At 38.7% G+C, this 25539-nt stretch overlaps 4 protein-coding genes across 8 annotated transcripts; 2 read left to right on the forward strand and 2 right to left on the reverse strand.

The window, feature by feature from the left end:
- Positions 1-1114: 1114 nt before the first annotated feature.
- RB195_017454 (uncharacterized protein) lies at positions 1115-24655 on the reverse strand (the record flags this gene model as incomplete). 4 transcript variants are annotated; one of them, XM_064184460.1, is made up of 15 exons in its annotated part: positions 1115-1162; positions 6296-6308; positions 6352-6355; positions 6427-6583; positions 6648-6707; positions 17621-17665; positions 17742-17804; positions 19046-19086; positions 19178-19256; positions 19436-19485; positions 19581-19655; positions 19834-19890; positions 21034-21206; positions 23983-23993; positions 24070-24072. In XM_064184460.1, the coding sequence occupies 15 exons, from the start codon at positions 24070-24072 to the stop codon at positions 1115-1117; spliced, it is 879 nt and encodes a 292-aa protein (XP_064040338.1). The 4 variants fall into 4 exon arrangements, with proteins under 4 accessions (XP_064040338.1, XP_064040339.1, XP_064040341.1 ...); XM_064184459.1 differs by having other exon boundaries at positions 19436-19494; XM_064184458.1 differs by lacking the exons at positions 1115-1162; positions 6296-6308; positions 6352-6355; ... (2 more) ...; positions 23983-23993; positions 24070-24072 and adding exons at positions 16368-16442; positions 24627-24655.
- Positions 3542-3823, forward strand: RB195_017455 (uncharacterized protein; the record flags this gene model as incomplete). The annotated part of the gene is made up of 1 exon (XM_064184461.1): positions 3542-3823. One exon carries the CDS (start codon positions 3542-3544, stop codon positions 3821-3823), a length of 282 nt encoding a protein of 93 aa, XP_064040340.1.
- Positions 8488-17376, forward strand: RB195_017456 (uncharacterized protein; the record flags this gene model as incomplete). Of its 2 annotated transcripts, XM_064184462.1 has the most annotated exons (7): positions 8488-8555; positions 10591-10699; positions 11959-12069; positions 14864-15087; positions 15335-15479; positions 15554-15697; positions 15988-16107. In XM_064184462.1, 7 exons carry the CDS (start codon positions 8488-8490, stop codon positions 16105-16107), a joined length of 921 nt encoding a protein of 306 aa, XP_064040342.1. The 2 variants fall into 2 exon arrangements, with proteins under 2 accessions (XP_064040342.1, XP_064040343.1); XM_064184463.1 differs by lacking the exons at positions 8488-8555; positions 10591-10699; positions 11959-12069 and adding an exon at positions 17233-17376 and having other exon boundaries at positions 14999-15087; positions 15988-16098.
- Positions 24089-24536, reverse strand: RB195_017457 (uncharacterized protein; the record flags this gene model as incomplete). The annotated part of the gene is made up of 3 exons (XM_064184464.1): positions 24089-24096; positions 24163-24282; positions 24422-24536. The coding sequence occupies 3 exons, from the start codon at positions 24534-24536 to the stop codon at positions 24089-24091; spliced, it is 243 nt and encodes an 80-aa protein (XP_064040345.1).
- Positions 24656-25539: the final 884 nt, after the last annotated feature.

The following is a 25539-nucleotide window of genomic DNA, read 5'->3' on the forward strand; positions in this document are numbered from 1 at the left end:
TGTGCACAGAGCTGGCGCGCTCCAATCAAACTCGTAGAAAATAGCGCGCCGGAACGCTCGAAGTCGTATCTTCCGGGCCTTTTCTTACGACAATTAGGAAGGAATGGACGAAATCACCCCCTCTCCTTAATCTTCGATCCCGTATACGAATACTCTACCTGAAATCCGTACCACCACAGATTCGTGGGGTGATGCCTTTAAGCTACACTAGCTTCGTGGTCTTTTATTGATTATCAATTGGTCAAACAATAAGAGGGTTCCGTCTAATGTTCTTCGTCTACCATAGCCGTCACTGTCCAAAATCCATGTCAGGTCGAACTTATTTGGTCTTTTTACTGCTTTTAAAAGCAGCTGTTAATAAGTCACTGATGGAACGCCAACAGATTTGCTTCTGATTGGTTGACAGGAAACGTGGACCGACTTATCAATGATAGTTGCACGCTTACAGTTTTTTTTTTTAATTTTCCGAGTTCTACATGGAGTTTTGATTCTCACCAGTTCAGCTGTCAGTTTTCTTCTTACGCGAATTATAAATATTTATTCCCAACAACGTCACCACTATAAGTTTTACACTTTTTCTAGTTAACAAGACTATACACTTGGAGACAGGGACGAATAGAGTAGTGGTGTCTGAAAAAAAATGGAAATCACCTCTTTACTAAAATGGGAACTGGTTCTTCATTCCAAATATGCAGAAATATTTTACGTATGTAACTCAATGCAGTACTGCTACCACTGGCAACAAACAGAAAATGCACAATAGAAATCATTTGGAATTCGTAATTAGGGAAAATAAATTAACAAAAAGGTATCACATTCGGATAGAAATCACGACTAGAGCATGCCTCACTTCATGAGAACCTTAGATGATAAAGAATCTGCAGATCTCAAACTCGGATAATCGCCATAAAAAAACATACACACACAAAACACGTACATACTATGAGACTAAGAGAGAAAATCCTGGCAATTTCAAATGTAAGCACTCTAAGAAGCACCCTAGGACTAATCACAAAGATATTATGCGTAGAGAAGTAGCGCCCTTAATCAACAAAAGTATTATTGTTACTAAATTATAGCTTCATGTAAAACCCGAAGATCGTAATGATTATGATCATGAGAAGTGGACAAACGCAACTGATCTATGGCATTGATGATGACTCTGAAATTTACAACTATAATATGGGATATTACATACCGATTACTGAAAATAGGAAGGATAAAGATATAGGAGGATACAAGCCCCTTATTTATATTCATTCCTTTCGAAGAGAAAAAAAAGCATTTTGTACGGTTGGAAAGAAATTAAGTGAAATAAAAAATATACGACAACGGTTAGTTCCTTTGGGGATGCGCCAACGCGTTCAACTTCAATTGTGAATCGGTTGAGGTGTGTGAACTTGTATGCAGCTTCGAAATGACTTACAAGGGGAAGTTGATGCATAATTTATATTCATTTATTTTATTTATGCATCCTACTAGACAAGTCTGGTACCAATTTTTATATATTACATATAAATTTATATTATTTCTATTGATTGATCTTTTAAATTATATATTGGGGCTGTGTATACAAGTCTGATTGCTATATACTCCTGGAGGCACTGCTTTCAGTAAAGTTTCAGTTTCAATCAGGCACTCAGGTGTACGCATTAGCAACGTACGAACCATATAACATGCACTGTTATACGGTGCAAGACTTCCATACCTTGCAAAAAGGTGCTGCAGTCCAGCACATCGCCGAAGGTCATAACCTGAAAGGTCAACTTCCTGAAGGGTGAATGGAATCTTTAGCAATAACCATTCGTTTCGTCACGCTGAACTGCCCAACACTGTCGAATGAAGTCCAGCAAACCGCCCTCTCTAGACTTCTACAATATCTTTTTGTGTCTTTTGATGCGCTGCAGGAAACAGCCATCAGAGAGAGAGCAACCGCTGAGGACAACAGTAAGGACGTCCTCTATGATGAACTGCGTTGATGTCTAAAACACCAAGCCAGCAGGTGGTCATTGTCGGAATAGACGCAAATGCGAAGATAGGACTCGAACAGCAATCCGATGTGCTAGGAAAATGGTTTTATCCGGCGAAGCGTACGTCGGATAACGGTGACCGTCTCGTCGAATTATGTGAACAGACAGATCTCATCATCGCTTCCACAATTAGGAGGCATCATCGACACCAACTTGCGTGGCAAGGGTCAACTTTTTTGATCACTGAAGAGCAGCACAAGCGGAAGATGAGGACTCTTAAATTTCAACTCGACCACGTTCTGACGAGAAACATTCCTTAGTCAGATATCCAAAAATCTAGAGCTGTTTGGGAAGTCGCGTTCGACTCCGAGCACCGTCCAGTACTTCTCAGCCTCAAGACATGGTTCCACAAGAGTTTCTCCTCAACCAAAAATCGAAATGACAGATTTGAGAGAAGTAGAATGCAAAACGAAATTCCGCCAACGTCTTTTCATGTTGGAGTATGGAAGAAGCTTTGCGATGCGGATTCTTTCACAATGCGCATCCATGACGCTGCATGGGAAACTCTATCAGTTCTAACGCGGCCGAAGAAGGTTACCTTTGCATCGGTGGAAACAAAATTCACATATAGCTCTGTTTTGTGCCGCCTGCAACACTAGCGTGAAAACTAATGGACGTCAAAAGCGAAAACAGTTTGTGAAGGCATACGAAGGTAAAAACGCGTGGAAATCTTACGTCGCTACACTCAAACAGTATAGCGGCAAAACGTTCTCCAGTCCTGAGCACTGCTAACGGAGTGGCTGTCTGTGACGGAACCCTTCCAATTTGGAATAATCACTCCAAGACTTTGCTGAACCGGCAAAAGCTGGCAGGTCCTGAACTCTAGCCGACATTGTCTTACATATGCGGCTAACGAGGAAACATCGACCGAATCGGAGATTCTGGTCTGCATCCAGAGGATGAAAAATGGAAAATCTGACGGGATTAGCGCAGAAATGCTGAAATATGTTCCTCCGTCTGAGATTCTTGAGATGACGAAAATCATCCGTTCAATTCGGATGGACGAAAGGATGCCTGAGTCGTGGAGATACGCTGTCAGAAATCCCCATCACAAGAAATTATCCGTCACGGACCCTAGGAACTATTAAGGAATCTCTTTGTTGCGCGTTATGTACAAGATTTTGGAGCGGATTATCCTGAAATGGATCATAGTCAAAAGAGTGGTCAAAATCTGGCAGTGGAAAAGCGGCTTCAAAGTCCAGAAGGGCTAAATGCATTAGCTTCAAATACCAACCGCATGTGCAGCACCGTTTGAAGTGGTAACTCGAGTAAGACAGGGGCAAAACCAGGACTTCTACTGTTCATCTTCGCCATCGATGACATGATGAACAGTCGATCAGTGTCGATCCTGTCGACATCGTCTTAGCACCATTAGGGTGGCCCTTGACCGATCTCGAGTACGCCGGCGATGTTGTTATATTCCGGAAAGCAGTACGGAACTTCGACATATTGCCAGTCTTGTATCAAAGTTACCTACACCATATGGACTACGTCCTGATAAGTGCAAGCAGATGCAGGTCACTTCGAGACCTCAAAAGGGAATCAGAATGGAAAGAGACTCGATGGAACTCGTCGATCAGTTCTGTTACCTGGGCTCTACGCTGACGAACAACGTCAGCCACGAGAAAGATACTCAGCAAAAATGGGCTGTGGCACTTTTGCATTTAGCTCAACGAAATGCCTGTGGTCGATCCCCATCACCAAGGAAGTTCAGCTGCGAGCCTACTTATCCGTATCACAGTATACGGATCGGAATCTTGGACAACACCATCTACGGTTATAGAGAGGCTTGATTGCACGCAAGGAAAAATGTTCAGAAGGCCGCTTGGCTACTTTTGGTTTGGGGTATGACACAATGAAGATAATTACGCGAAAATCGTTGTCGTATACCGGATGACACGTGAAAGATATGAACATCTCACGCCCCCACAGAAAGTGGCTATAGAAAATAATCTTTACTTCTCTGCTCATATATTAAGGAGACCAGCAGATCGCCTTCTTCAATGAGTTTTGAGGAGTTTGACGGATTCAAGCTGGAAGAGGCCACCTGACCGAAAGCGGAACTTCTGGACTGAGGTGGTGAAAGAGGACCTGAGGACACTTAGCGTAGGTAGGCAGTTCAGGCGAGACGTAAGGTTTCGCAGGATATGGAATAGCGACGAATGGATTGATTCTATGGAAGCTCTCGCAGAAGATCGAGAAGGTAGGGTAGAGCCATATTCAATAACGACACACTTCGGCGAAAATATGGGCAATCGCATCAGGCGATACTATCATCCTGCCAATTAAGACAAATAAGTCAAGTCAACAATGTTGAAGCTGTCCACCTTTCAAAGAAAGCACCTATTTCCATGTTTTTTTTTTTCGAAACGGAGCAACTTGGCATTTTGTTCATTTTTACAATAATTCCTTCAACCATTTTTCGAAAGAAATACATAGAAATTACTGTAAAGATATTTACCCATCACAAAAAAGAAGCGTCAGTTTCTATTCTCGATAAAAAAATAAATGCGGAGATTTCGTTTTGAGTCGGATCTGATGTTGTTTACTTTTTCGGCGCTGTACTAGGCATATGTAAACAAATAAAGAACTGTCGAAGATATAAAAATACTATCGAAAGCATGAAATATCCGAATTTGACAGAAATCCTTCCATAAAAGGATAAAGAATAAAGCCACTGACGGACCTGGGATGCACCAACGCGTTTTACTAAAATTCGTAAAATCTTTGAGGTTTTAGAACGGGTGTTGGCCTGTACTATGACTTGCGGGGGCCAGCCGATGATTAATTCAGTGTTTTTATGTTTCCAGAGAGGTCTGGTACCAATTTATCGAACACGGAGGGAAGAAAGGCTTGGTTTGCACTAAGGCGGTTTCGAACCCTCGACCGTGTGGCTACAACAGACCTTCCATATATATTGAAAATTTGGTTTCCTAGTTTTTAGCCAGCGCGAAAATACAATCTAAAGACCTACAATTTTGTCAATGAGTAAATACAGGTTAAGAACGCTGTCATCTGACAATATCCTATTTTATTATTTGTTCAGAGCAGCTCTCAAATAGGTAAAAGCCCCAATATCACTCAATATAAAGGGGAGAAGGAGAGCTTACGGAGCAATTGAGTGACATTTTAAGACGCAACGAGGTCGCTTGTATGACATTTATTCTAGCGACCTGATGAACCTTCACTACGACGACGCATCGTTGTTGAGAAATGTCGCCACTTGAAATGTGACCCAGACGTTGTGAATGTCACTATCGTCGTCGATAGCGCAAACTTTTGCTGTCGTGTGTGAGTTCCCGACATACCTGTATCATGAACTCCATTCACGAATTTTTCTTCATGTTTCGGAGTAATTTTTAATTTGCGTGCCTAACGGTCTTATACTATAGTCTATGCATATGGTCTTATACTATAGTTTTCTTCGAGGGATTTTTGTTTGGTTACACACACACCAATGGTGCACTAAAAAAAGGAAACTTTATCAGCCCCGAGTCAATTTTCCGCACTTGCTTTTTTGGGAATTGAAACTGATGCAGTGTTCTTGGTGGATTGTTAGACACCACTATAATTATTTCCATCTATTCCTTTCGCAAATGGTGAAAGTATAAAGTGTAAAGATAAACAAAATGCTAAGTTGTTTCGCTTCGAACGAAAATAGATAGGCATAGGAGGCTTTGTTTGAAATTTCAAGATCTTCAATATTCCTACTTTTTAACATTTATCTGGAAGTAACAATTACTGTTAAATACTTGGCAATAATACTTGGTTTTTTTTAAATTTTAATCTAGAAGACTTGTGTATCATTCAACAAAAAAAATTCCCAAAGAAGGTACGAGAGCACAATAATGAGTGAAGATAAAAAAGGTGCAAGTAATATACTTAAATCAGATGAAAATTGTGTCGTACAGTTCGTGGACTCGTCGAATTTTTTTTTGGCTCACAGACCTGATTCGCAGAGTTGTTAATTGTCAAGAATACTCCTTTTTGACTGCACTTGCAGAAGTCAAAAAATTGTTGTTCGAGACTCAGCACCACTTAAAACCCCATCTATCTTCAAAACCTTTCTTTCTGAGCTACATCACTTTTATTGATCCTATTTGCCGGTTAGCTTTATCGATTGCTGGCAAAGACAGATATCACGTCAGTGATGGAAAGCCGTAATCAATACGTATGATCTAGTGCACGGTCCTGATACATGGACATCTTATTTATTACCGAGAAACTTTTGTTCCAAACAAAAATCCAAACATAAAGCAACACACCTCATCGATGCTCCTTGTAATCGTTTTCATTTGGATCTGGCAGCTCATTTACGTACTCATCTAAAAAAATAACATGAACTTCAAGACGTTTAACAAGAAGGACCCCTTGTTTCCATCATCTTCACACTCGCCGTTCTTCTCCCGATCATCCGGATGTTTGTCCGCTTCTTCACCTCTTCTCATATGTCGTGCTTTCTCAGCTAATTTAGCTACCAACTCTTTGGCTGGTAACAATGTTACCCGTTTGAATGCTTCTGGATTCCGATCAAACGCTAACGCATCCCCAGCCTAGGATAAAAAAAGGATTATATAATGGTGTAACAGAGCAAAGATGTATGAAAATTTCGCGTACTTTATGTTTCCTTTCGAAAAACGCCGTTTCGTTTTGGGTATAATGAGCAACGGGGACTGCCTGCAAATTTCCTTTGTATTTTCATTTATTTTTGATTTTATTTTATTTTGCTAATTTTTCAGAATTAAATAAGTTCTCTTTAAGATAATAAACAATTCATATTCGATGTGTTTACGGCACGTCGCACTTTTTGCTATTGTATTGCAAAAAGTCCTTTTCAACGATGCGAAATAATTACAATTTATGAGTAACGGTTAAGGATTGCTACCTCTTCAATTCTGATCGTTTCAGATACAAATTCTCCCCAACTGTTTTTTTTACAACAAAAAAACCCTCTTCCTTCTCTTGAGTGGCACAACTCCCTCAGAAAATAGGACATTAGGTACAGTATCATTCAGAAATCCTAAGAATCTAGAACGGCTTCTAGCAAACCCGGTTGCATAATTTTCATCTACAAAGGAAGTATTTTCATTATTGTGCTTTCGTGCCGTCTCTTTGAAAAAAAAAACTATTAGTTGGATGTTACACAAGTCCTCCTTTAGATTTAAAAAAAAAACAATAATTACTGCTCAGTATTAATTGAACATATTCACAAAATTTCACCTGAAATTTGCAACAATTATGATTACTGCTAAGCTGCTAAGGTTTCAGGTGAAAATTCGTGAATAAATAATATGCGATAGTAATAATTTCGGGAACCAAGTAATACACGATAGTAATGGATAATATTAATCATAAGAGCACTTTTTCATCAAGCAGGATAGGCTTTCGTCCGACCAAAAAAGCATTGCTTGAACTTCAAGAAAAACGCTTGTGTTTCATTACTTAACTGTTTACTTAGTTACAAATGTTGTTTTGAAATGGTAGACCAAGCTCTTCTATCCTTCCTCCTGTAACTCATCTTACACATTCTCAGTTGTATTTATAACGCTCTCTCAACGCTGAAGTCCTTCAATCTTCACACCACAATAATAAGATGTATTTTTGTTATTGATTCGTCACATGATTGGCATCACAAAAAATTTCAACAACTTAAAACGTTTTGCAGCAGCAAAAATAACACTGTTGGTTTCATTTCACTAAGACATGTTTTTGCACTTTAAAAATTACCGTATTTCTAAGTATAAATCTGTCTTTTCTTTACTCCAAGAACTGAGTTCATTTTCGGTTGCTTTTTCTAATATATTTCCATTGACGAATCCAAAAAAAAAAAACAGAGCTTTTGAAAAAGGGAAAAACAACTCCCTAAAACTAAGACATCTAACTTTTCTTCAAAAAAGGCAACTTTTCAAGTAATATGTTTATTTTGAACAGATAAGCAAGGGTTGAACTCTCGCTGAGCCATTATTTCAATGTTATCTCAGATGAGGGTTAAGAGCTCTCAAAATTTGTATCGCAAATTTCTAAACCTACACTGAATAGAGCTAGACCTCCCCCAGGCTTCGTCGTTATATATCTTCAAATGACCTGTTATCAATGTACGGACCGAGGACCTGGAGAGACAGACGATTTCGTATGATCCAAAAGTTATGGAATTAGCTACCGCATGTTGGACGCCACCTTGAACGGCATGCCGGCCTTGGTAGAATTCACATTAGTAACTTCATTACAAACTAATCCATTTGGTTCCGATCTCAGCTCTCTTAATTTACGGCTGGCGATGAAAAGTTAAGCAGAGCTATACCAAAGATATAACCTTTGATCGATAAGACTGTAAAATGACGAGAGAATATTGAGTCGTCCCCAAGAAACATTGCGCAAGAAGCGGCAGAGAGCACAGACGTCGCATCGGCTGGCAAATGGTTGAGACGGTAGTCGTCGGTGGTCGTCATTCGCAAGCATGAGCGCTTCACGATTGCCGTCCACCACCACTGCTCCAGCACCAAACGGGCTACATTTTCCAGTGAGGTTAGTGAGGTGTGCTGAATTCGTATCGAAATACTCAACATATGAAGACGTTGAGGTGCTGACGTTTTTGTGGAAAAAATATCAAACTGCTTTCAAAATATATCGCTATGTTGAACAATATCGAGGCAGCGGATAAATATTTTGCCTGGGATGGGCAACAAAACGCGAATGCCAACGTCGGCGTAGCCCATGGACTTCGGTCGATCACAGGTATGATTGTGGTCGACCGAATTCTGTGGATATCGTTATCTACGACCAATAGGATAACTGTTTTCCGTTTTTGCTTCCGCATATTTCCAGTGGGTTCCGAATCTTGGAACTGGTAATGTGCTAACAGGTCCTTTATTTTCGGATATTTTCTGAATATTCACTTACTCGACCATGCCCTTCAGCCAAGACCAATAAGTTGGTAATAAGTTCCACAACACATGAAGGAGTGATAAATTTCAAGAAGGCTACTGGTTACAATTACAACTAATTACAATTAATTACAAGGGACAATTATTTTGCCACGATTTCTCTGTCTCTGAAATTTTTCACGATATTATTGTAGATAAATTCCTTCCCATATTTTTTCGGAGTGTCAGTTTAATTCTGGCCTTCAATGATACCAAACGATTATTATCATGTTTTAATCGGCGACCGACATGTACTAGATGAGATGCAGTTATTTTGGTCGATTTCAAAAAATATGTCCTCAGATATTTTTATATTGTAACATGATATTGAAGTACATCCAGTGACAGATGTACCCTACTTTACTATTCAAGTGTAGTGAAAATTTGGATGCAAACGCATAATCCTTCCTTAATTTGAACAATAAGAAACGAATTGTCGGAAGGAAAAAAAATAGTGGATAATTCCCTTTAAATATTTCGCCTTATCTCATTCAATATGATATTGCTACATGTACATGCACATGCTTGCTTTTCTTCATCAGAGAAGATATCTACATCATTCCTTTTCATTCACTCGAATGTTATCTATAAATCTTCACATTTCACTACAAACACACAAACGACTTTTTTCTCTTTCTTCCACTGGAATCATAATTCGAATTTAGTGAATTTATTTCAGAAACGTTTCTTCTTATGCATACAAATTCCCTACAAGACAAAGGTTTTAAAGATATCTATTATTCGATTTCGAATCCTCATCATAAATGCAGTCGGCACCCGTACAGATCTTGAAAATTGTTATTAGTGGATCCCATCAGAAAGACAACTATTTCCAATAGATGAGTTAATAGTCAAAAGAAAAACTACCCAAGATGTTGCGTAAGAGGATTGAAATGCTATAACAAGTGTTTTAAATAATTTTATAATTTCCACCATTGTCAACGATAGAAAAAGTAGTGTGCAAATTTTTGGCCTGACTTATTAATAAACAAAGATTTGGCTTGTAAAACAAGCGATTTCTTTTGCCTCAACGAAATCTTTTCCGTATTTTCAAAACTATATGATCAAAATGCGTAAACCGAACTCAAAAGGAACCTCGATTATTTGTTGATTGTATTATTAACAATTGTATTTTAAAACTAATTTCCCGACACTTACAAACGTACAAAACAATTTCTGACTGACCTAATCTTCTTCTGTTCACCATTTAAAACGCGTCATTATTGTCAATTTCACAAAAGAAAAAATTTTTTAAATGACTCCTTCTGCTGATTATCTCTAAATAATTTTAAAAAAAGGACTTCTAGGATGGATATTTTTCGAACTACAAGGCGATCAATATTCGACAAAGTTGCATCATAAGACTGAGGGAAAGTTCAACATCTTCTGAACATGACGCCGTTCATATCCAATTGAATTTCGAATTTGTTTCTCGAAATCCGAGATTTCCTCCCTCTTCTTCTTCTAAGCGCTTTCGCATATCCTAGGAATTTTCATCTTGTTACATTCTATTCTCCCTGGTGCTTCGGGAATGTTCGAAACTCTGGACCTTCTCAGCAGCAACAACAACTATCGAGTTAAAGGAATCCAACGAATTATTAAAAATTACCACTGTTTTATATCAATTCTGCTTTCAGAGAAGAAGGAAATGAGAACGAAAAACCTCCATACAGCTATGTCGCTCTTATCGCAATGGCTATTGAGGCTTCACCTGAGAAACGTCTCACTTTAAGTCAAATTTACAAGGTGAGCGGGAATCGCATTAATTTTTTCCATAAAAGTTTACTAAAAATTAACAAGCTAAAACCAGGGTCCACGTTAATACTTTCTTGTACATTGAAAATTTCTGGGAATTCTCATAGGCTGATTTATGAGGGCTACTAACCGGCTAGTTTCCGTAAGTAAGCGCTCAGGTTATGTTCATTATACGGGGTATTTCATCGTAGCTCACGATAATATTTTTTTTAACATTATTCTTTTTTGTCTGTCAATTTCAATCAAAATTTCTGTTGTCGGAGTAGTTTATCTTACGGCTGGCGGCTGCATAGAATTTAAAAAGTGTCAACTGCAAATATTGTGACGGTGCCGGAAAATTTTCCACTTTTAATAGATGAAGACAACTTTACAGTATCACTATCTGCTCACGTGATTATGACTAAAGATTCACATTACGTTCATATATTCGCCTATCATATGAGTATGTTGTGAAGCATCGGTGTTAACTGACTACACTGAACGGATATATCATGAATTCTCCGGCGGAATTCGCCTAAAACGAAAGTGGTCTGCGACAACACTAGATGTTAGCGCAGTTCACTTCGTAAATTGTTCAAATACATTAAAATAGATGTGTATTAAGCAAAAGTACAGTCTTTAAAATAATGGACATCGGAGTATTTTTAAATACTGTTCTTTCTTTTGTTTTTTGGTGAATCACTTTACAACTAAATTCCACTAATCTATCACCGATATCTATGACTAATTCCGCGTATTTTTAAGCTCTCTTCTTATCGAAGCTACTCAAGTTGACGCCTCCGATATAAAACATTTTTGCTCGCGATGCAATCAAAACGACCGTACGCCGTCATCGGCGGCGATGCTTGGCATTCGCCGCCGCTTCGCTATCGTACCCCCTCATCAAAACATCGCCCGCGCAACTCGGGCACACTCACTCGAGACGTTTTGTCCTTTGCCTTCCCTTTATTTCGAAATTTTTCTCGAATTGAGAAGTCAATGTCCTTGTCATATATTTTTCAGAAAAATGAGTATTTGAATGTTTTTCTTCTCTTCTCTTAAAGGAATACCGATGAAGATTTACAGATGAAAATTTGTTTAGTTTTTCATTGGAATGCTTCACAAATGTACAACTAACTCAGAAAAAAAGAAAAAACTGATCATTTGCCAGTGATGAGATTATCTCACGTTGCTAACAATAAGAAGCAAAATTTTACATGAAATAGAGCAAGTCGCACTAGATATTCAATTTTCAAAGAACTGTTTTGCAGTTCATCGATGCAAAATTCCCCTACTATCGATCAGCTGATCCAAAGCGTCGCCAAGGATGGCAAAATAGCATACGCCACAATCTTTCTTTAAATGATTGCTTTTTGAAAAGGGTGAGTTAATATGTATGGAGAAAATTTTATTCTTTTTAAGCTTTGACTCAAATACAAGTATTCACTTATTTGTTTGAAAAGACCCATAGAAACAGGAACGCGAAAGGGCGGAGCTCATTAGGATTTCGCCGAAACCTCATAGAGCAATGTAGACCTTTCTTACATATTCGTTTGGGGGGTTAACAGGTCATTCTCGTGCTACAGTAGGTGAGAAATCCCTATGCGAAATCAGAACGCTACGGTAGAGTTTTGGTTACTGAACTTAACCCAGAACAAACGAAAGAATCAGTAAGGGGCCTTGAGTGAACTGCTGCGGAACTCAAAAGAGAAGGCTCACCAACTTTACTATCCTTGAACTGTTGCCACTGGAAGAAAATATTTCTGTCATCTAATATGATTGAGAAACTAATACCACATGTTGTAGGTGGTGAAAGCATGATTTAGTATTGATGAATGTTTACATAATCATAACCTCAGTTCTACTACTTCAATAGCATCCGTTCGCTAATTGTAAGCAATTTCTGCAACTGCAAGCTCACAAGTAATTAGTGACACATGTAGGTGTAACTGATTACTTTCAACCATTTTATGCCTCATGTACTCTAGTTAAAAGTATCTTTCCAGGGTAATTTCCCAGCGTAGATTTCACAAATAGAGGGTTTCTATGGTGTTTTCATCACTACATATACTGTTGACGTGTGTCATTTTGGGTCAACTCATCACATTCTTCATAATTCATATTTCTCATACTTCATATTTCTCTTCTTCCATATCCTTCCTAGTCATAGCAACAGAAAGATGAAAATATAAATTCATCGAATACGCTGTGATGTAAAAAAGACGTAACAAATTTTGGTTTAAAGGCATCACCCCACGAATCTGAGGTGGTGCGGGTTTCAGGTGGGTTAGGCCAATACGGAGTGGTAGATTGTGGAAAGAAAGGTCATTCACGATACGGCTTCAAGCGTTCCGCCGCGCCATTTTCTATAACGAGTTCGATTGGAGCGCGCCAGCCTTGCGTACCTGCCGCATCTTCCTGGCCGTTTTTTTACAGCAGTTAGGAAGAAATGGAAGGAATCACCCTCCTCTCCATAATCTACAACCCCGTACAGGAACTCTCCACCTGAAACCCGCACCACCCCAGATTCGTGGGGTGGTGCCTTCAAGAAAACTACGAGTGATTTAGAAATGCAACCACATTTTCTCTAATTACTTTTATTTTTAATCTCCTAGAACAGCGCAAGCAACATTTTAGAAAAACAGTATGCAGATTTTAAACATTGTTTTTTCATTATAAAAACCTATACTAATTTTATCTACAAGTGAGAAATAAGTTAAGCCTGAGAATGACAAAATTCATGTTTTTTGTTCCTTAAGCTTGGGCACATGTTATGTCGTATTGAGAACGTTATTATATTACTATTGTTTATTATATAGCATGGTACTTTCTGCCTTACATACTATTATGATGATTTTTTTTTTAATTTAGATTTTATGCGCTTTAACATCTCGACACTTTTGTCACCCTGAATGTAAATCTTCCACGTTAAGAACCTGCTGGCGTATATTCGTAACATGATAGTTGAAAAAAAAATTATAGTTAGTAATAATGTGAGGTGATGAGAACCAGAGAGATTCTTATTTGCTTGGACACGCGCTACAAACCCTGCTTCTGATTTTCATTAATTTCCAGAAGACTGAATTAGTTTCGGTAAATGATATAGATATGAACTGAAGTCAGGTTTCTTGTTAGTTTTTTTTTTTAAATCTGTATCTCTCCTTCCAAGTGAAACATAACAGTGTTGAATAATTAAAATCAAAAAAATAGGAACTGAAAAGATGTTTACAGCGATGATAATTGCATATTTAGTAACCAAACATAAAAGTGAATATCGTTAAAAAATGATAATAGTCATGATTAAATTATTTAATAAAAATGTCACGTGTATACATAAGTATATAACGAGATTCCAGAAAACAGCAGACGGGTCCAGCTGCGGCAAATAGATGTGCCATCACCGCAAAGAGATAAATGGGTTGTGACGGGGTCCAACGAAGTCAAATTTGAGGGCCGGCGCCAGGAAGCGGCAAAATGGGGTGAGATGGGAGCCGCGACGAACCAAGATGGCGTACCGGCGCCAGGAATTGAAATCAACGGATTTGTTGGTGCGACCAACACCGCGCAAGAGTTGCAAGAGATTTGTCAAAAAATGACGGAGGCCTAGTGAACCATTTAATGACCGTGACAACTGCATTCTTGGCGTTCTACCCCTAATGGACGCCTAATGTACTCCTCTGTTCGTTACCCTCATCATACTTACCGAATAATTTCTTCAAAAAAATTAGATGCATGCGTACAAAAAACTGTTTAAATACTGGCTAGAAGTCTACGAGATTTGAGGTAGGATCCTCATCTTTATCAGTATGATGATGACGTTGACGTCATTTCACGTTAGTACATCATTTTAATGTTAGTTGCTGGGAAGAGAAACAAAAAGAAGATCATCTATTACCTCGGAAAATTCTATTTGCAGTTGGATCGGAGGATATATATATCTTAAGTATCCTCTAAGTTTAGTGCTGACATCTTTACCGAAAAATCTACAAAGAATATTGATGAAAGCTTCCATCAATATTTCTTTTAAAAAAGGAGCGAAAGAAGCTATGTAGGGGAAAAAACTAATCTAATTCTTTGGCAGAAATTTTGGGAAAGTGGTGTTGTTTCAAATTTTTATTAATCACTGAAAGCTAGCACCACCAAAAGTCTGATGCCCGGATATAACCGGACGTTCAGATTGGTAACAAATATACGCATGTATACTGTGACAGTATGTCACAGTTTTGCTGCAGAAAAATGCTTCAAGGCGAGAATCACAAATTTCGAGTGCATTTCATATTTTTATATGTGAATCAACAGGCACGCGATGGTATGAGCCATGCTAATGATCGTAAGGGGAATTATTGGACGCTGGCCGCCGATTGTACGCCAATGTTCGATAACGGGAACTACAAAAGAAGGTGAGTTTGGTTTTATACAAAAGATCCAGAAATCTTAGTGCGAACATTATTAAAACCTCTAATATAGGATTCAAACTCAAAGCTATGTATATGAAAAAAGTGATGATTTCTGCAATGATTTGACCCCTATTTCCCATGACTTTTTCATCATTACTCCATCCAATTTTTTTTCTCTTTTTTCTTTGTTCTCCAGATATGATGCAATTAAGTATTGAACTGAAGAATTGAAAGAGAATTACTTATTTAGGAGAATTAAGCGCACTCCGCCATATGCAGCACGATTCTCGTCAGTGGTTGAGAACAATCAACTCTCCTATCTTAGACAATGGCAACTTTCACGCATGCATGGCGCCGCAGCTCTGGATCCTATGCACATGATGTTAATGGGAGGGGTAAGTGTTGTGGGTTTTTAATGAATAAGCGACCTCACCCACCAGACGCAAAGATTCCAAAAACAAACGTTTAGAGCCTGCCATATCAAATGCCAGCAGATCTCTCGGCTGTCGGTATGCCATCGTTTGATCAGTCTGGATCATCACTAGCAGCACAACCTCTTCCATCGTACAATAGCGCATTTTTTCCGGCTAGTACAAGTGGTATATTGACACAGGTATATTTACATCTAATTGGTATCTTCACGAGTGAGGAACTAGTGAAATACTTCCATCTCATTTCAAGCCGCATTGTTTGTCTAAACAGTGCTTCTCTTCCGATTATTTTCCAAATGAGATAGAGCACTTTGAACAAGCCAACAAAAAGAGAATGGTACTGCACCGCATACTGAACTCAGACTGAGATAATCTCAGACATCGTTTTTTTTTTCTTGTCCGGATTCTGAAAAAATTATTCTGAAAATTCCATAAGAACTGCATCATTGGAATTGTTATGATACTATTAAAGGATGCAAAATCAGCAATCGATATCAAGCCATCATCACTCAACAACAGTGAGCCTGAAATTCCGCCTCCTGAGCAGCAATATATGACCGGCACAAACAAAGGGTTGGATACGGTAGGATAGAAACTTTCAGTGTTTCCCTCTTCCTTACAGTACTCCTGCTATAAACTGAACTGCTAGTCAGTACCAGTGATGTAACTAAACCAACAGGGCATTTTGAACAAATTATAAATCCACCATAATACTACCATATCATCACCCATACAGAATACTATTCAAATCCACCGCTTAGATGTTACTATACGAGTTGCTGAGATGGATAACGGCTGGGTTATTTCCTTACTATTTGTCAATTCTACAGTTAACTTCTCGTATTCATCAGCTCAGCCGCGTTCCAGTGCCATTAAGAATGTCTTGATGATTCTGTTCACAAGGCTACACATAAGCGTATATTTCCTCTGAACAATCTTGTTCTTAAGGGCAGCATATCACGAAGTTAGCAATAGTTCAAACGTTTCCATATCATAAAACATCGGCATAGTTTTATTTATGTTTTCTAATAATGCCTCTACGTGACCTTTTACACGGAACCATTATTTGTATGACATTTGGGTCTTTCCCCATCTTCAAAGGTCTAAATAGAGGTTGGTAGGAATTGTTCAGCACTTGGCGGAACAAAAGTAGGAAAAAATAATCCTACTTTTGTTCCGTCAACTGCCGCACTATCCCGGGTCAATGTTTCGATAATCGTTCAAAGTAGTGAAAATAGAAGCAATATACATTGAAAATAGTCTTACGTAGGGTCACCGAATGTTGTGAAATTGGCAATTTTAAGATCTCTCAACGAAAACATATGTGTGAGAGTGTAGTTCACGGCATAAGTGCGACCACGCAAAATTCCCCCTAATGAGCTACAAAGAGGCATACGAAACAGTCTCGGTTGTACCAATGTCTCCAACGATGGAACTTATTACGATCAGTGGAACGATAGCAATCCGCCACGCTGAATTCCTCGCGTTCTACCGCGTAACAAGTTGTATCGTAGGGGGGACAGGTGCAAATACCTGTTTCTCACGCCTCTTCTCTGGATTACTAACACAACTTGCAAACTTGAACTACTCCCTCTCCACTACCACCTACTCGTGGAAAGATCCCAACACCGTCGAATTTGCGAAACGCTCTACTTACAATCACTTCGCCTTTGCTTCCCATTCTCAAAGTGTTCGAGAACTAATTACTTCCTTTCAGACCCTGTACGCGAACGCTGGTCCATCCACGATGGCAGCACTGATGCCCGGTTACGGAAGCGCGGCCCCATGGTCTCTCCCAACGATAAATTCCTTCTCGGATCAGGATTCTACCTCACTCTACACATATAATGGGGCAGTATAATCATTCTCATGAAGCTCTTATTGAGTGAGGGATTCTTAAGGAGAAAGAACTACACTACCACAGAAGAATTAACAAAGCGAATGTTTCTAATTACATCATTGTAATTTCCCACTGAGAGTTTGGTTTCTAAAACTGAATCGAAGATATTTTGTGATTACTTTGCAAGTTTTTATTATTTTGAACTGATTATTTCCAGGTTGAATACGCTTAGATAATTTTCTAAATCTATTGAAAAGGTACTCACACCAACATATTTCTTCATCATATCTTCACAACTGGAGAGCGACTTCTGAAAAAGGAAGGTAATAACAACCGAAAAACTATAAAAAATGAAAGATAAGATTTTAATACTAGAGAAGAATTACCCTTAGCCGTAACATTTCTTTGCTACAGCCCTGCATTGCTTCTTCTTTTCGTAGCACAACTTCCTAAAGTGGTCTTTTCATAAGCATAGAGAGTACAGTACAACCAACAAAAACATTAAATCTGTTTCAACCGATCTTAACACTATCATTCAACGGTTCCTCGCGTAACGATCGAGTCAAATCATTAATGCGGGGAGCGTTTAGCAAAATTCTCATATTTTGACTGAAGAATTGGAAACCGAGTTCTTCAAAATTTTCCTTCGTCTTCTTCTATGATTACTAGAACAGTGTATTGCTAATGGGGTTTCGATAATGGTAAAAATCCCATCCTCTTTTCATAAAAATTGCAAACTCCCTAAAAGTCGGACTTTTATTCATTTCAATTCCTCTAGAAATCTAACGTTTGTTTGTAACTTAAATTTCAAACGCTATTGACGTTATACTGCCTAACCTACAGTAAAAATGAAAGATATGGAGAATTCGATTTGTTTGTGTTATAATATAGTCTTAGTTTATATAAAACAAGCTGAATCAAAATTATGAAAAGAAGACACAGGAAAGTTCCGGAGTGTCCCTTGAAAGTGACTCCCAGCGTCTCAAAGAACGCAGAATTTTACTCTCCCGCTTCGATGTATTTGGAAATGGTAAAAACTAAAAAACTAAAGTACTACTTTTTTACTTTAGTGTTACTAAAGTAAAAAAAAATGCAACGAAAAAAATCAGCTCAACAGAAAACCAGCATCACAGATATATCCTTCTTAATTTTTCACCGGGGAGGGATATCCTTGCTTGGATTAGGAGTGACATACGACGAATCTGACGTGGTGAGGAAATCCTCGGGAAAATCTAGGAAGCCGCTCTAGTTCCTACGAAGTAGGCTAGAACGCGCCACCCTTGTACACACTTCGGTTCCCTCAGCTGCCTGTTTTATGGTTTTACTTGGATAGACAGCAGAGGGGAACACACTGTCTTTAAACCTCTAGCACATGAATGCAGAGAGTTCGCAAGAGTAGCACATCGCAACTGGAATCATCATCAATTCTCTTCCAATTTTCCACACCGTTTTTACGACGATTGTAGAGAGATCACTGGAACCCCGGATCCCGCAATCTACAAGTACAAAATCATGGATTCTAAAACACTTCCGTACCTACTACTGCAAAAGGTCCATATTTAACAAGTAATATACCAGAGATAATCCTCTGGACTCACCCATAACTCGAGTTGGAAAAAGTAAAAACAAAAAAAACACGTGGAAAACAAAATTAACAGTTAAAAATAACCAGGAATTGAAATAAACTCACGGTTAAACTCGCGTTAACAGCTTTTAGGGCAGCAATCTCTGCTGAAATAATACTGATTAACATCAACCTTTCTTCGTTAAATGGTTTAATATTTCTTACACTTGCAACAACTTAGGTCAAACTGAGACTCACACTGTAGTTCTGTTATATCTGCATTTTCTGGTTGAGCGATTTGACCTTCTTTGCTGTTTTGGCAGTCAGCAAGTTGGGCCTGCAACAGGCCATATAGCACAAAACAGCACATATACATATACAAATATTATATAACATACATATATGAAAGCAACAGTTGATGCTTGATAATAGAATTCTCATATATCAAGAAAAAAGACTATGGTTTTCTTAAGATGTACTGTTCAGTCTTGTTCGGATTATAAAAGAAATACTTACCGCTACTAAAGTCAGGTTCTCTTCACAAGACCGCCACATAACTTCAGCTGCTGAAATGACTACACAAAAAGCATGAAAAAATAAGTAATCCCACCAAATTAGACGAAAAAAGGAAGATTGGGAGGAGCCCAGAGGAGATTCATACCTTTCATTTTTCCTTGCGAAGCTATCCGCTTTGAATTAAAGATCTTCTCCATTTTGCTCTTATGTTCAAATACAACTGAAAGCATTGCAAAGAATCCCTCGCTTCAGCTAACCAAATTTCACAAAACATTTTTGTTCCGGGGAAAAATGTTCGCTGCACAACAAAAAATAAAAGAATCACAATGAGTGACAAGCGACGCTCCTATGTGAAGCTGACATGTCTCGGGAAACATGAAAATCTGAGTGAAACTCACCACGTAACTTTGCCACCAAGCTTTCGGCGTAGTTTTGACACGACGTCAGATCATTCCCTACAATTTGTGACTTGTATGCAGATACAAAGAAAAAAATGACGTATAAACAATAGAATGGGCCCACAGACCCTAGAAAAAAGATGGCTGCAGTCCATCTCATTGCGTATAGCTTATACTTCATTTGAGATTTGTCAATGAATACTAAATATTCACTAAAAATAGAAACAAAAAAGTAGTCCAGATAAATTATGATCGATGAATATTTCGGTTGCAGAATCCATGCAGATAGATGACTGAAAAGCTCTCTGCAGCTCTGTCACTGATTAAAAAGATAAAACCGTTAAGAATTTCCGCGCACTGTTACACATAAGTAAGACAAATTAACTACAAATTAAGCTTCAAAATGCCTTTCTTTTCAATTCATACTTTTGCCAAATGTTGTTAATTGAACTAGATTTAAATGGTAAGACGAATAAAGTACAAAGTTGTACATCCACTCGGTCGCGCCCTTGTTTCTCGAAGTAAATAATCAAATCAATCGGGGGCTTAAGGCCGAAGCATTAGTCTTAGAGGATCTATGACATGAAAACTAAAGTTAGTAAGAGGAAAATGCAAGTTACAGCGTCGGGAAATAAGGGGGCCACTGAGTGCCGCTTCCCTACCTCTGCCAACTACATTTTTCCTCAATTGTTCTATCTTACCCCACACTTCATAACTATTCAAAAAGTATGACGTTGTAGTCATGGTAAAACTTTAAATAAATGATGAGTGCGTGCTCTTCTGTGGAAATAAACACCGAATCAAAAGTCAAAACGTTGTATTTGGGGTCTGATCATTCCAAAATATCGTAGTCAATACAATTTGTAAACGCGTATAGCATTACTCAAGAATGCTCAAAAGAAAAGAAAGAACTGCTTTCTTTTCAGGCAGAAAACGTTCTAATCTATTTTTTGCTTAATTCTATTTGTCACATGAAAAAGAACAACGATTACCAAACTGAAAGCTACAAAAACCTCCTTCGCATAATTGAACTTTGCAGAACCCCCTGTAGAAAAAGACAAGAATTTGGTTTTCCTCCAATTACGTTGTACTTAAGATTGAATTCTCTCTACTTGAAATTTTCAACTGTCCCCAACGAACTGAGGGATAGTTGTTGCAGCAATAGTTATGAAAAAAGAAACTATAGAGTGCAGCACTTACCAGCCTTTTCTATAATCAACATGAGATCATTATTATGTCGCCAGTGTGAATAGACAATATATACAAGCAGCAGAGCAATAACAAATCGATACTTCAGACCAGAACTCACAACCGCACCGTAGAGGAAGGGCATAATGATCAGAGAAGTTTGAGGTACGCCGTTATCCGACGCCCTGAAAATGTCCCGATACGGTTAACTTAGGCTTAGATAAACACAAACACGGAATGAACGTACAAGTGAAAGAAGTGTGAAAGCTAAAAATTTGAAAAAGCACATCAATGTACAGAAAATGTACATTGCTCATAACTGTAGTGACTTTTGGAGTTAATTCATTGCAGATTCTATCCAACAGCAAAGAAGCTACCTCGCCCTACGTATAGTCTAGCCAAAACAACATGATGCACGGTGTACTTGCATAAATGGCTGGGCTTCAAGCGACGAGATGAAGATTGCGGTTCAAATCGAGGTGGGACCATTGCGAACTGCAGCGATGATAGGTGCTAGCATGGGCCCTCACTCGATCCTAACCGCTACGCTACTTCACTTCGAACACAGCCGCTTAACGCAACTGCACCGTGCTTCATGTTGTTTTGACCTTACTATATGTGTTTGTTTTCGACCAAAATGAAGCGAATGCACGAAAAACAAAGGAAATACATCAAGACGAAGGTAGACTAGAACGAAAACGACGAAAAGAGCTGTAAGTGCAACTGCCTAAGCTCTTAGTCTCGTTGCTACGGACTTGACTGCCTTATTGTCATTTCGATGAAGGTTTTCACTGTGATGTTGATTTCGATAAAAATCCTCATTTTCCACATAGAAACATTTTGAATGATTCAAATTCCTGAGCCATCCCGTGAGTTCTTGCGACAGTGTGGAAGCACTCTAAGCCCAGTGGATGCAAAAAAAAATCTTTCTTCAAGAGGGAAAAAATGAAGTGCAATGAAGACTTTGAATAAATGTCATTCGAGGATACTAGAAGTTGTCGTCTTATTCTCAAACTGGACATTATTATGAATGTAACGTAACATTATTATAAATGTAATGTACGTGTAATGTGAACAACGTGCTACTATGTTTGGCGACCCATGGAATTAGGAAATACCACTCAAAACATCTAACGACACAATTCTAGAAAGAAATAAAGGTTATTGAAATGTTCAAATCAGTCTGAGAACAAATAGGCTGCGCAGAGCAGTGTGAGCATGAATTCTAATGTTGGAGGAATGACGGTGAACATTAGAAATATTTTTTTTTAATAGAGCCGAGACGATAATAACATTGCGAAAAATATCCAACAGATGACCACCAATAAGCGAAAACTATGAACAGATTAATTCCGATTAAATCGGAGTGTATTTTGAAATATGTGTAGCAGTAATGTAAATTCCAAAACTGCGTCAAGCAACGAATGAAAAAACACAAAGAAGAACACATATTCGTTTCAAATTTCAAGGGTGAGTCGTCGGTAATCAATCAAAATGGCAATATTTCAAAAAACGGAGAACGGAACGGAGCAAAGCGGGCTTCTTATTGCTTAAACTAACGCTAAGACGAATCCTCAAGGGGTAACATGAGGGCATGCCTTTGTAGTAGTTGATTGGCAAAAGAAGTGGAATTTCTTATTTTCAAGTATTTTTCTTTTATTCTTCCCAATATGATCAAACGAAACAGCGCGAATGCGTAATCAAAGAAAAAGACTATCATTAAAGAAAAAAGTTTGCATAAACATTACATATTTAGTATTTCTGGCATTATTAAAGGAATAAAAGATGAGTTTCTTTTCTTTTTTTTGTTCCTCTAAGCAATAATTCTTACGCAGAAAATCTAACTAATTCACAACACACGTCAGAAATACTCAACGGGACTGAAATGACTGAAGTTTCGAAAGAGAAACGAACGAGAAAGAAGTGCGTTTCAAATCTGTGATGCCATCCATTCAAAGTGATGCATTCGTGTGACAAGGCTCACATGTAAAACCCCTAGCACAGTTGCCAGTGAGTGAAATCCAACGAACACATCCTAGTTCTTTTTTTCTCGCCTATACATGTGTGATTACCATTCGAACATAGAGACTAGTCACGAACGCATGTATGCACGTAATGAACACCATTGTAAATCAGTGCCAACATCACGAGAATTTGGATAGTACACGTCGACAAACCTTAATAAAAAAAAGAATTCCCAAATTTCTTCATAGAAGAAAAATTCGAAGACTCAAGTAGTTCCTTACTGTTCAAAGATGAAATGTCGACTATAATTTTACTGTATAATCTTGAAATAATAGCAAAAGTGATCCCAGTGATTTATTTTGGAACTGCAATAACTGAAGGAAATAAATCGAAGAATAGAGGGGTCAATGGAAACAAACATAGTCTTTAAGCAATGGATACAAGTGTGCATCGAACGTCTTGATTACAAAGTACATTATCTACTGATTGTTTGATTGATGATTTGATTAGAGAGTTTTTGATATGATTCTACTTTTGATATAGTACGTACAACTGGTCCTTACAGGGGCAAATAGAAAACGGAAATAACATAACAAACAAACACAACATAAATAATAAGAAAAGAACGAAAATAAGATTTTTGTGTGTGCCAAACTTTGAGCTAGAGGTAAATTTTAAACTAGAGGTAAGAAGGCGAATTTGTTCTTATTTTCAGTCAGAAAAGTAAAAAATAAGAAGAAAAACGGATCACTCTAAGGCGTACCAGTTGAAACGGAGCACTAGATTCATCATCTCAAAGAAAACAACTGACTAAAAGAACAAAACTCTCAATTGAAGAGAATAAATAACTGACGAAAGCTTCAACAGTTCACAGTAACTCCTGCTAATAAAAGTGTGTGCGATCTATTCGTTGAAAGAGGATCAGCTGACCATCGTTAAGCAGCTGATCACAACACCAAGTTAGTTTATCAAGCTATAAACTTGTTAATTACTTACTTTTCTTTCAACTGAACCAAAACCAACAACAGCAGAGCAAGCGATTAGATCACGGTTGGAATAGGTTTACGTCAGCGGACGGCACACCATTTAGTCTTGTCCTAACTCAATAGCCTGTAGGCATCCGTATTAGACGGATTTACAGAGGATAAGGATGGTATTGGAATGAGGATCGCTCACTTTGAGTGCCCACACAAAGGAAATAACACTCTGGGTATGCAAGGGAATCCCTGCAATACTTCTGGGACACCCAGCGTAGTGTGTGCCCGTGTTGAGGTTCGTAGTACCCGTCCTGGATGTCTGAACACCACTATCGGCGCTCCAGAAACACTTCAGATCACGCGGCGACGATCAGCACGACATGTCACCCAGCGGGTGGACTTCGACGCGCGTCGCAGTGCGGTCGGCGAAAGCGGCGCGTGTGGCGACGAATGCGCACACGAATCGTGGAGGTGTGCGAGATGCGGCGGTGGCCAGAGTGCGGTGAGAGGTGACGACGGCGGCGGAGACGCTAGACGGACGTCATCCGGCCTTGTGACGAACATCGCCGTCATCCGCGCGGCGAGCGACGTATCGCCGCCGCCGCGACGGGCAGCTCATCCGCGGATCGCCAGTGCCGTACGCGCCTGTGGGCATCCACTCACCGCTCCATATTCCATCGACTGATGTCCATCGATATTGAAATCTGAGGGCTATTGGGAGTCGATTGTTGCTGTCGCTACACACTTTTGCACTCTTTCACTCGATTACACACTTCGTACAGATATGTACACACGCAAAGATATACACGTGAGATCGCCTTGCTTCATGTGATTTCCATAGCGGTCTTGAACGAATTCGTTTCCCCCCAAATCTCATCGTAAACACATGAGAGAACGCCTACGACATTGCACCACTAGTTATTGATCTGCTGCAGTCGAAAATCAACAAAATTAGATTATTCTTTTCTGCTTCCACGTCACTACCACTACAATTAATCTAAATACCTTCTTGATATTCAAAAAAAAATCGGTGATCGTCTAACACTTTTTTCCTTCCAATTATTCCCTTCTTTAATCTAATCGATATCAAGAGCAAACATTAGAGTGGTCTGATCAGCTCGTCGCCTCGAATGTTATGTGGAAAAACTTTCAATTCTTCCGCAATTTTCCCACGCTACGATATTTTCCCTCATTTTTAGCTTTTCCATGGTAGATTCCATCAACAACCACTCGTAGTTTATCAATAGTTGGTCGGAGAAGAATTGATTTCTGTCTCGAACTATAATTCTTTCATAACTTCTCCTTAATTTTCCCCTTTACTTTTATTAAATTTACTGTTAGAAGTGCAATCTCATTTGGATCGATTTTGAAAGTCGTGTTTCTGGTTTGCTTCTTTAACATTTCCTAAACTTCACATTTACCGTCGTATCTGTATGATTTCGGTGGACTTTTTCGACAAATCTGAATATGTGTTCTAGAAAAAGGGGGCTGCATTTGTTTGTAGAACATAGTCGCTCCTGCGTGCTGCGAATATTCATTCCAAAAGAATATTCAAACTGTTGAGCTCTATTTAATT

Source organism: Necator americanus, chromosome II (assembly GCF_031761385.1).
Source record: "Necator americanus strain Aroian chromosome II, whole genome shotgun sequence".
NCBI lineage: Eukaryota > Metazoa > Nematoda > Chromadorea > Rhabditida > Ancylostomatidae > Necator > Necator americanus.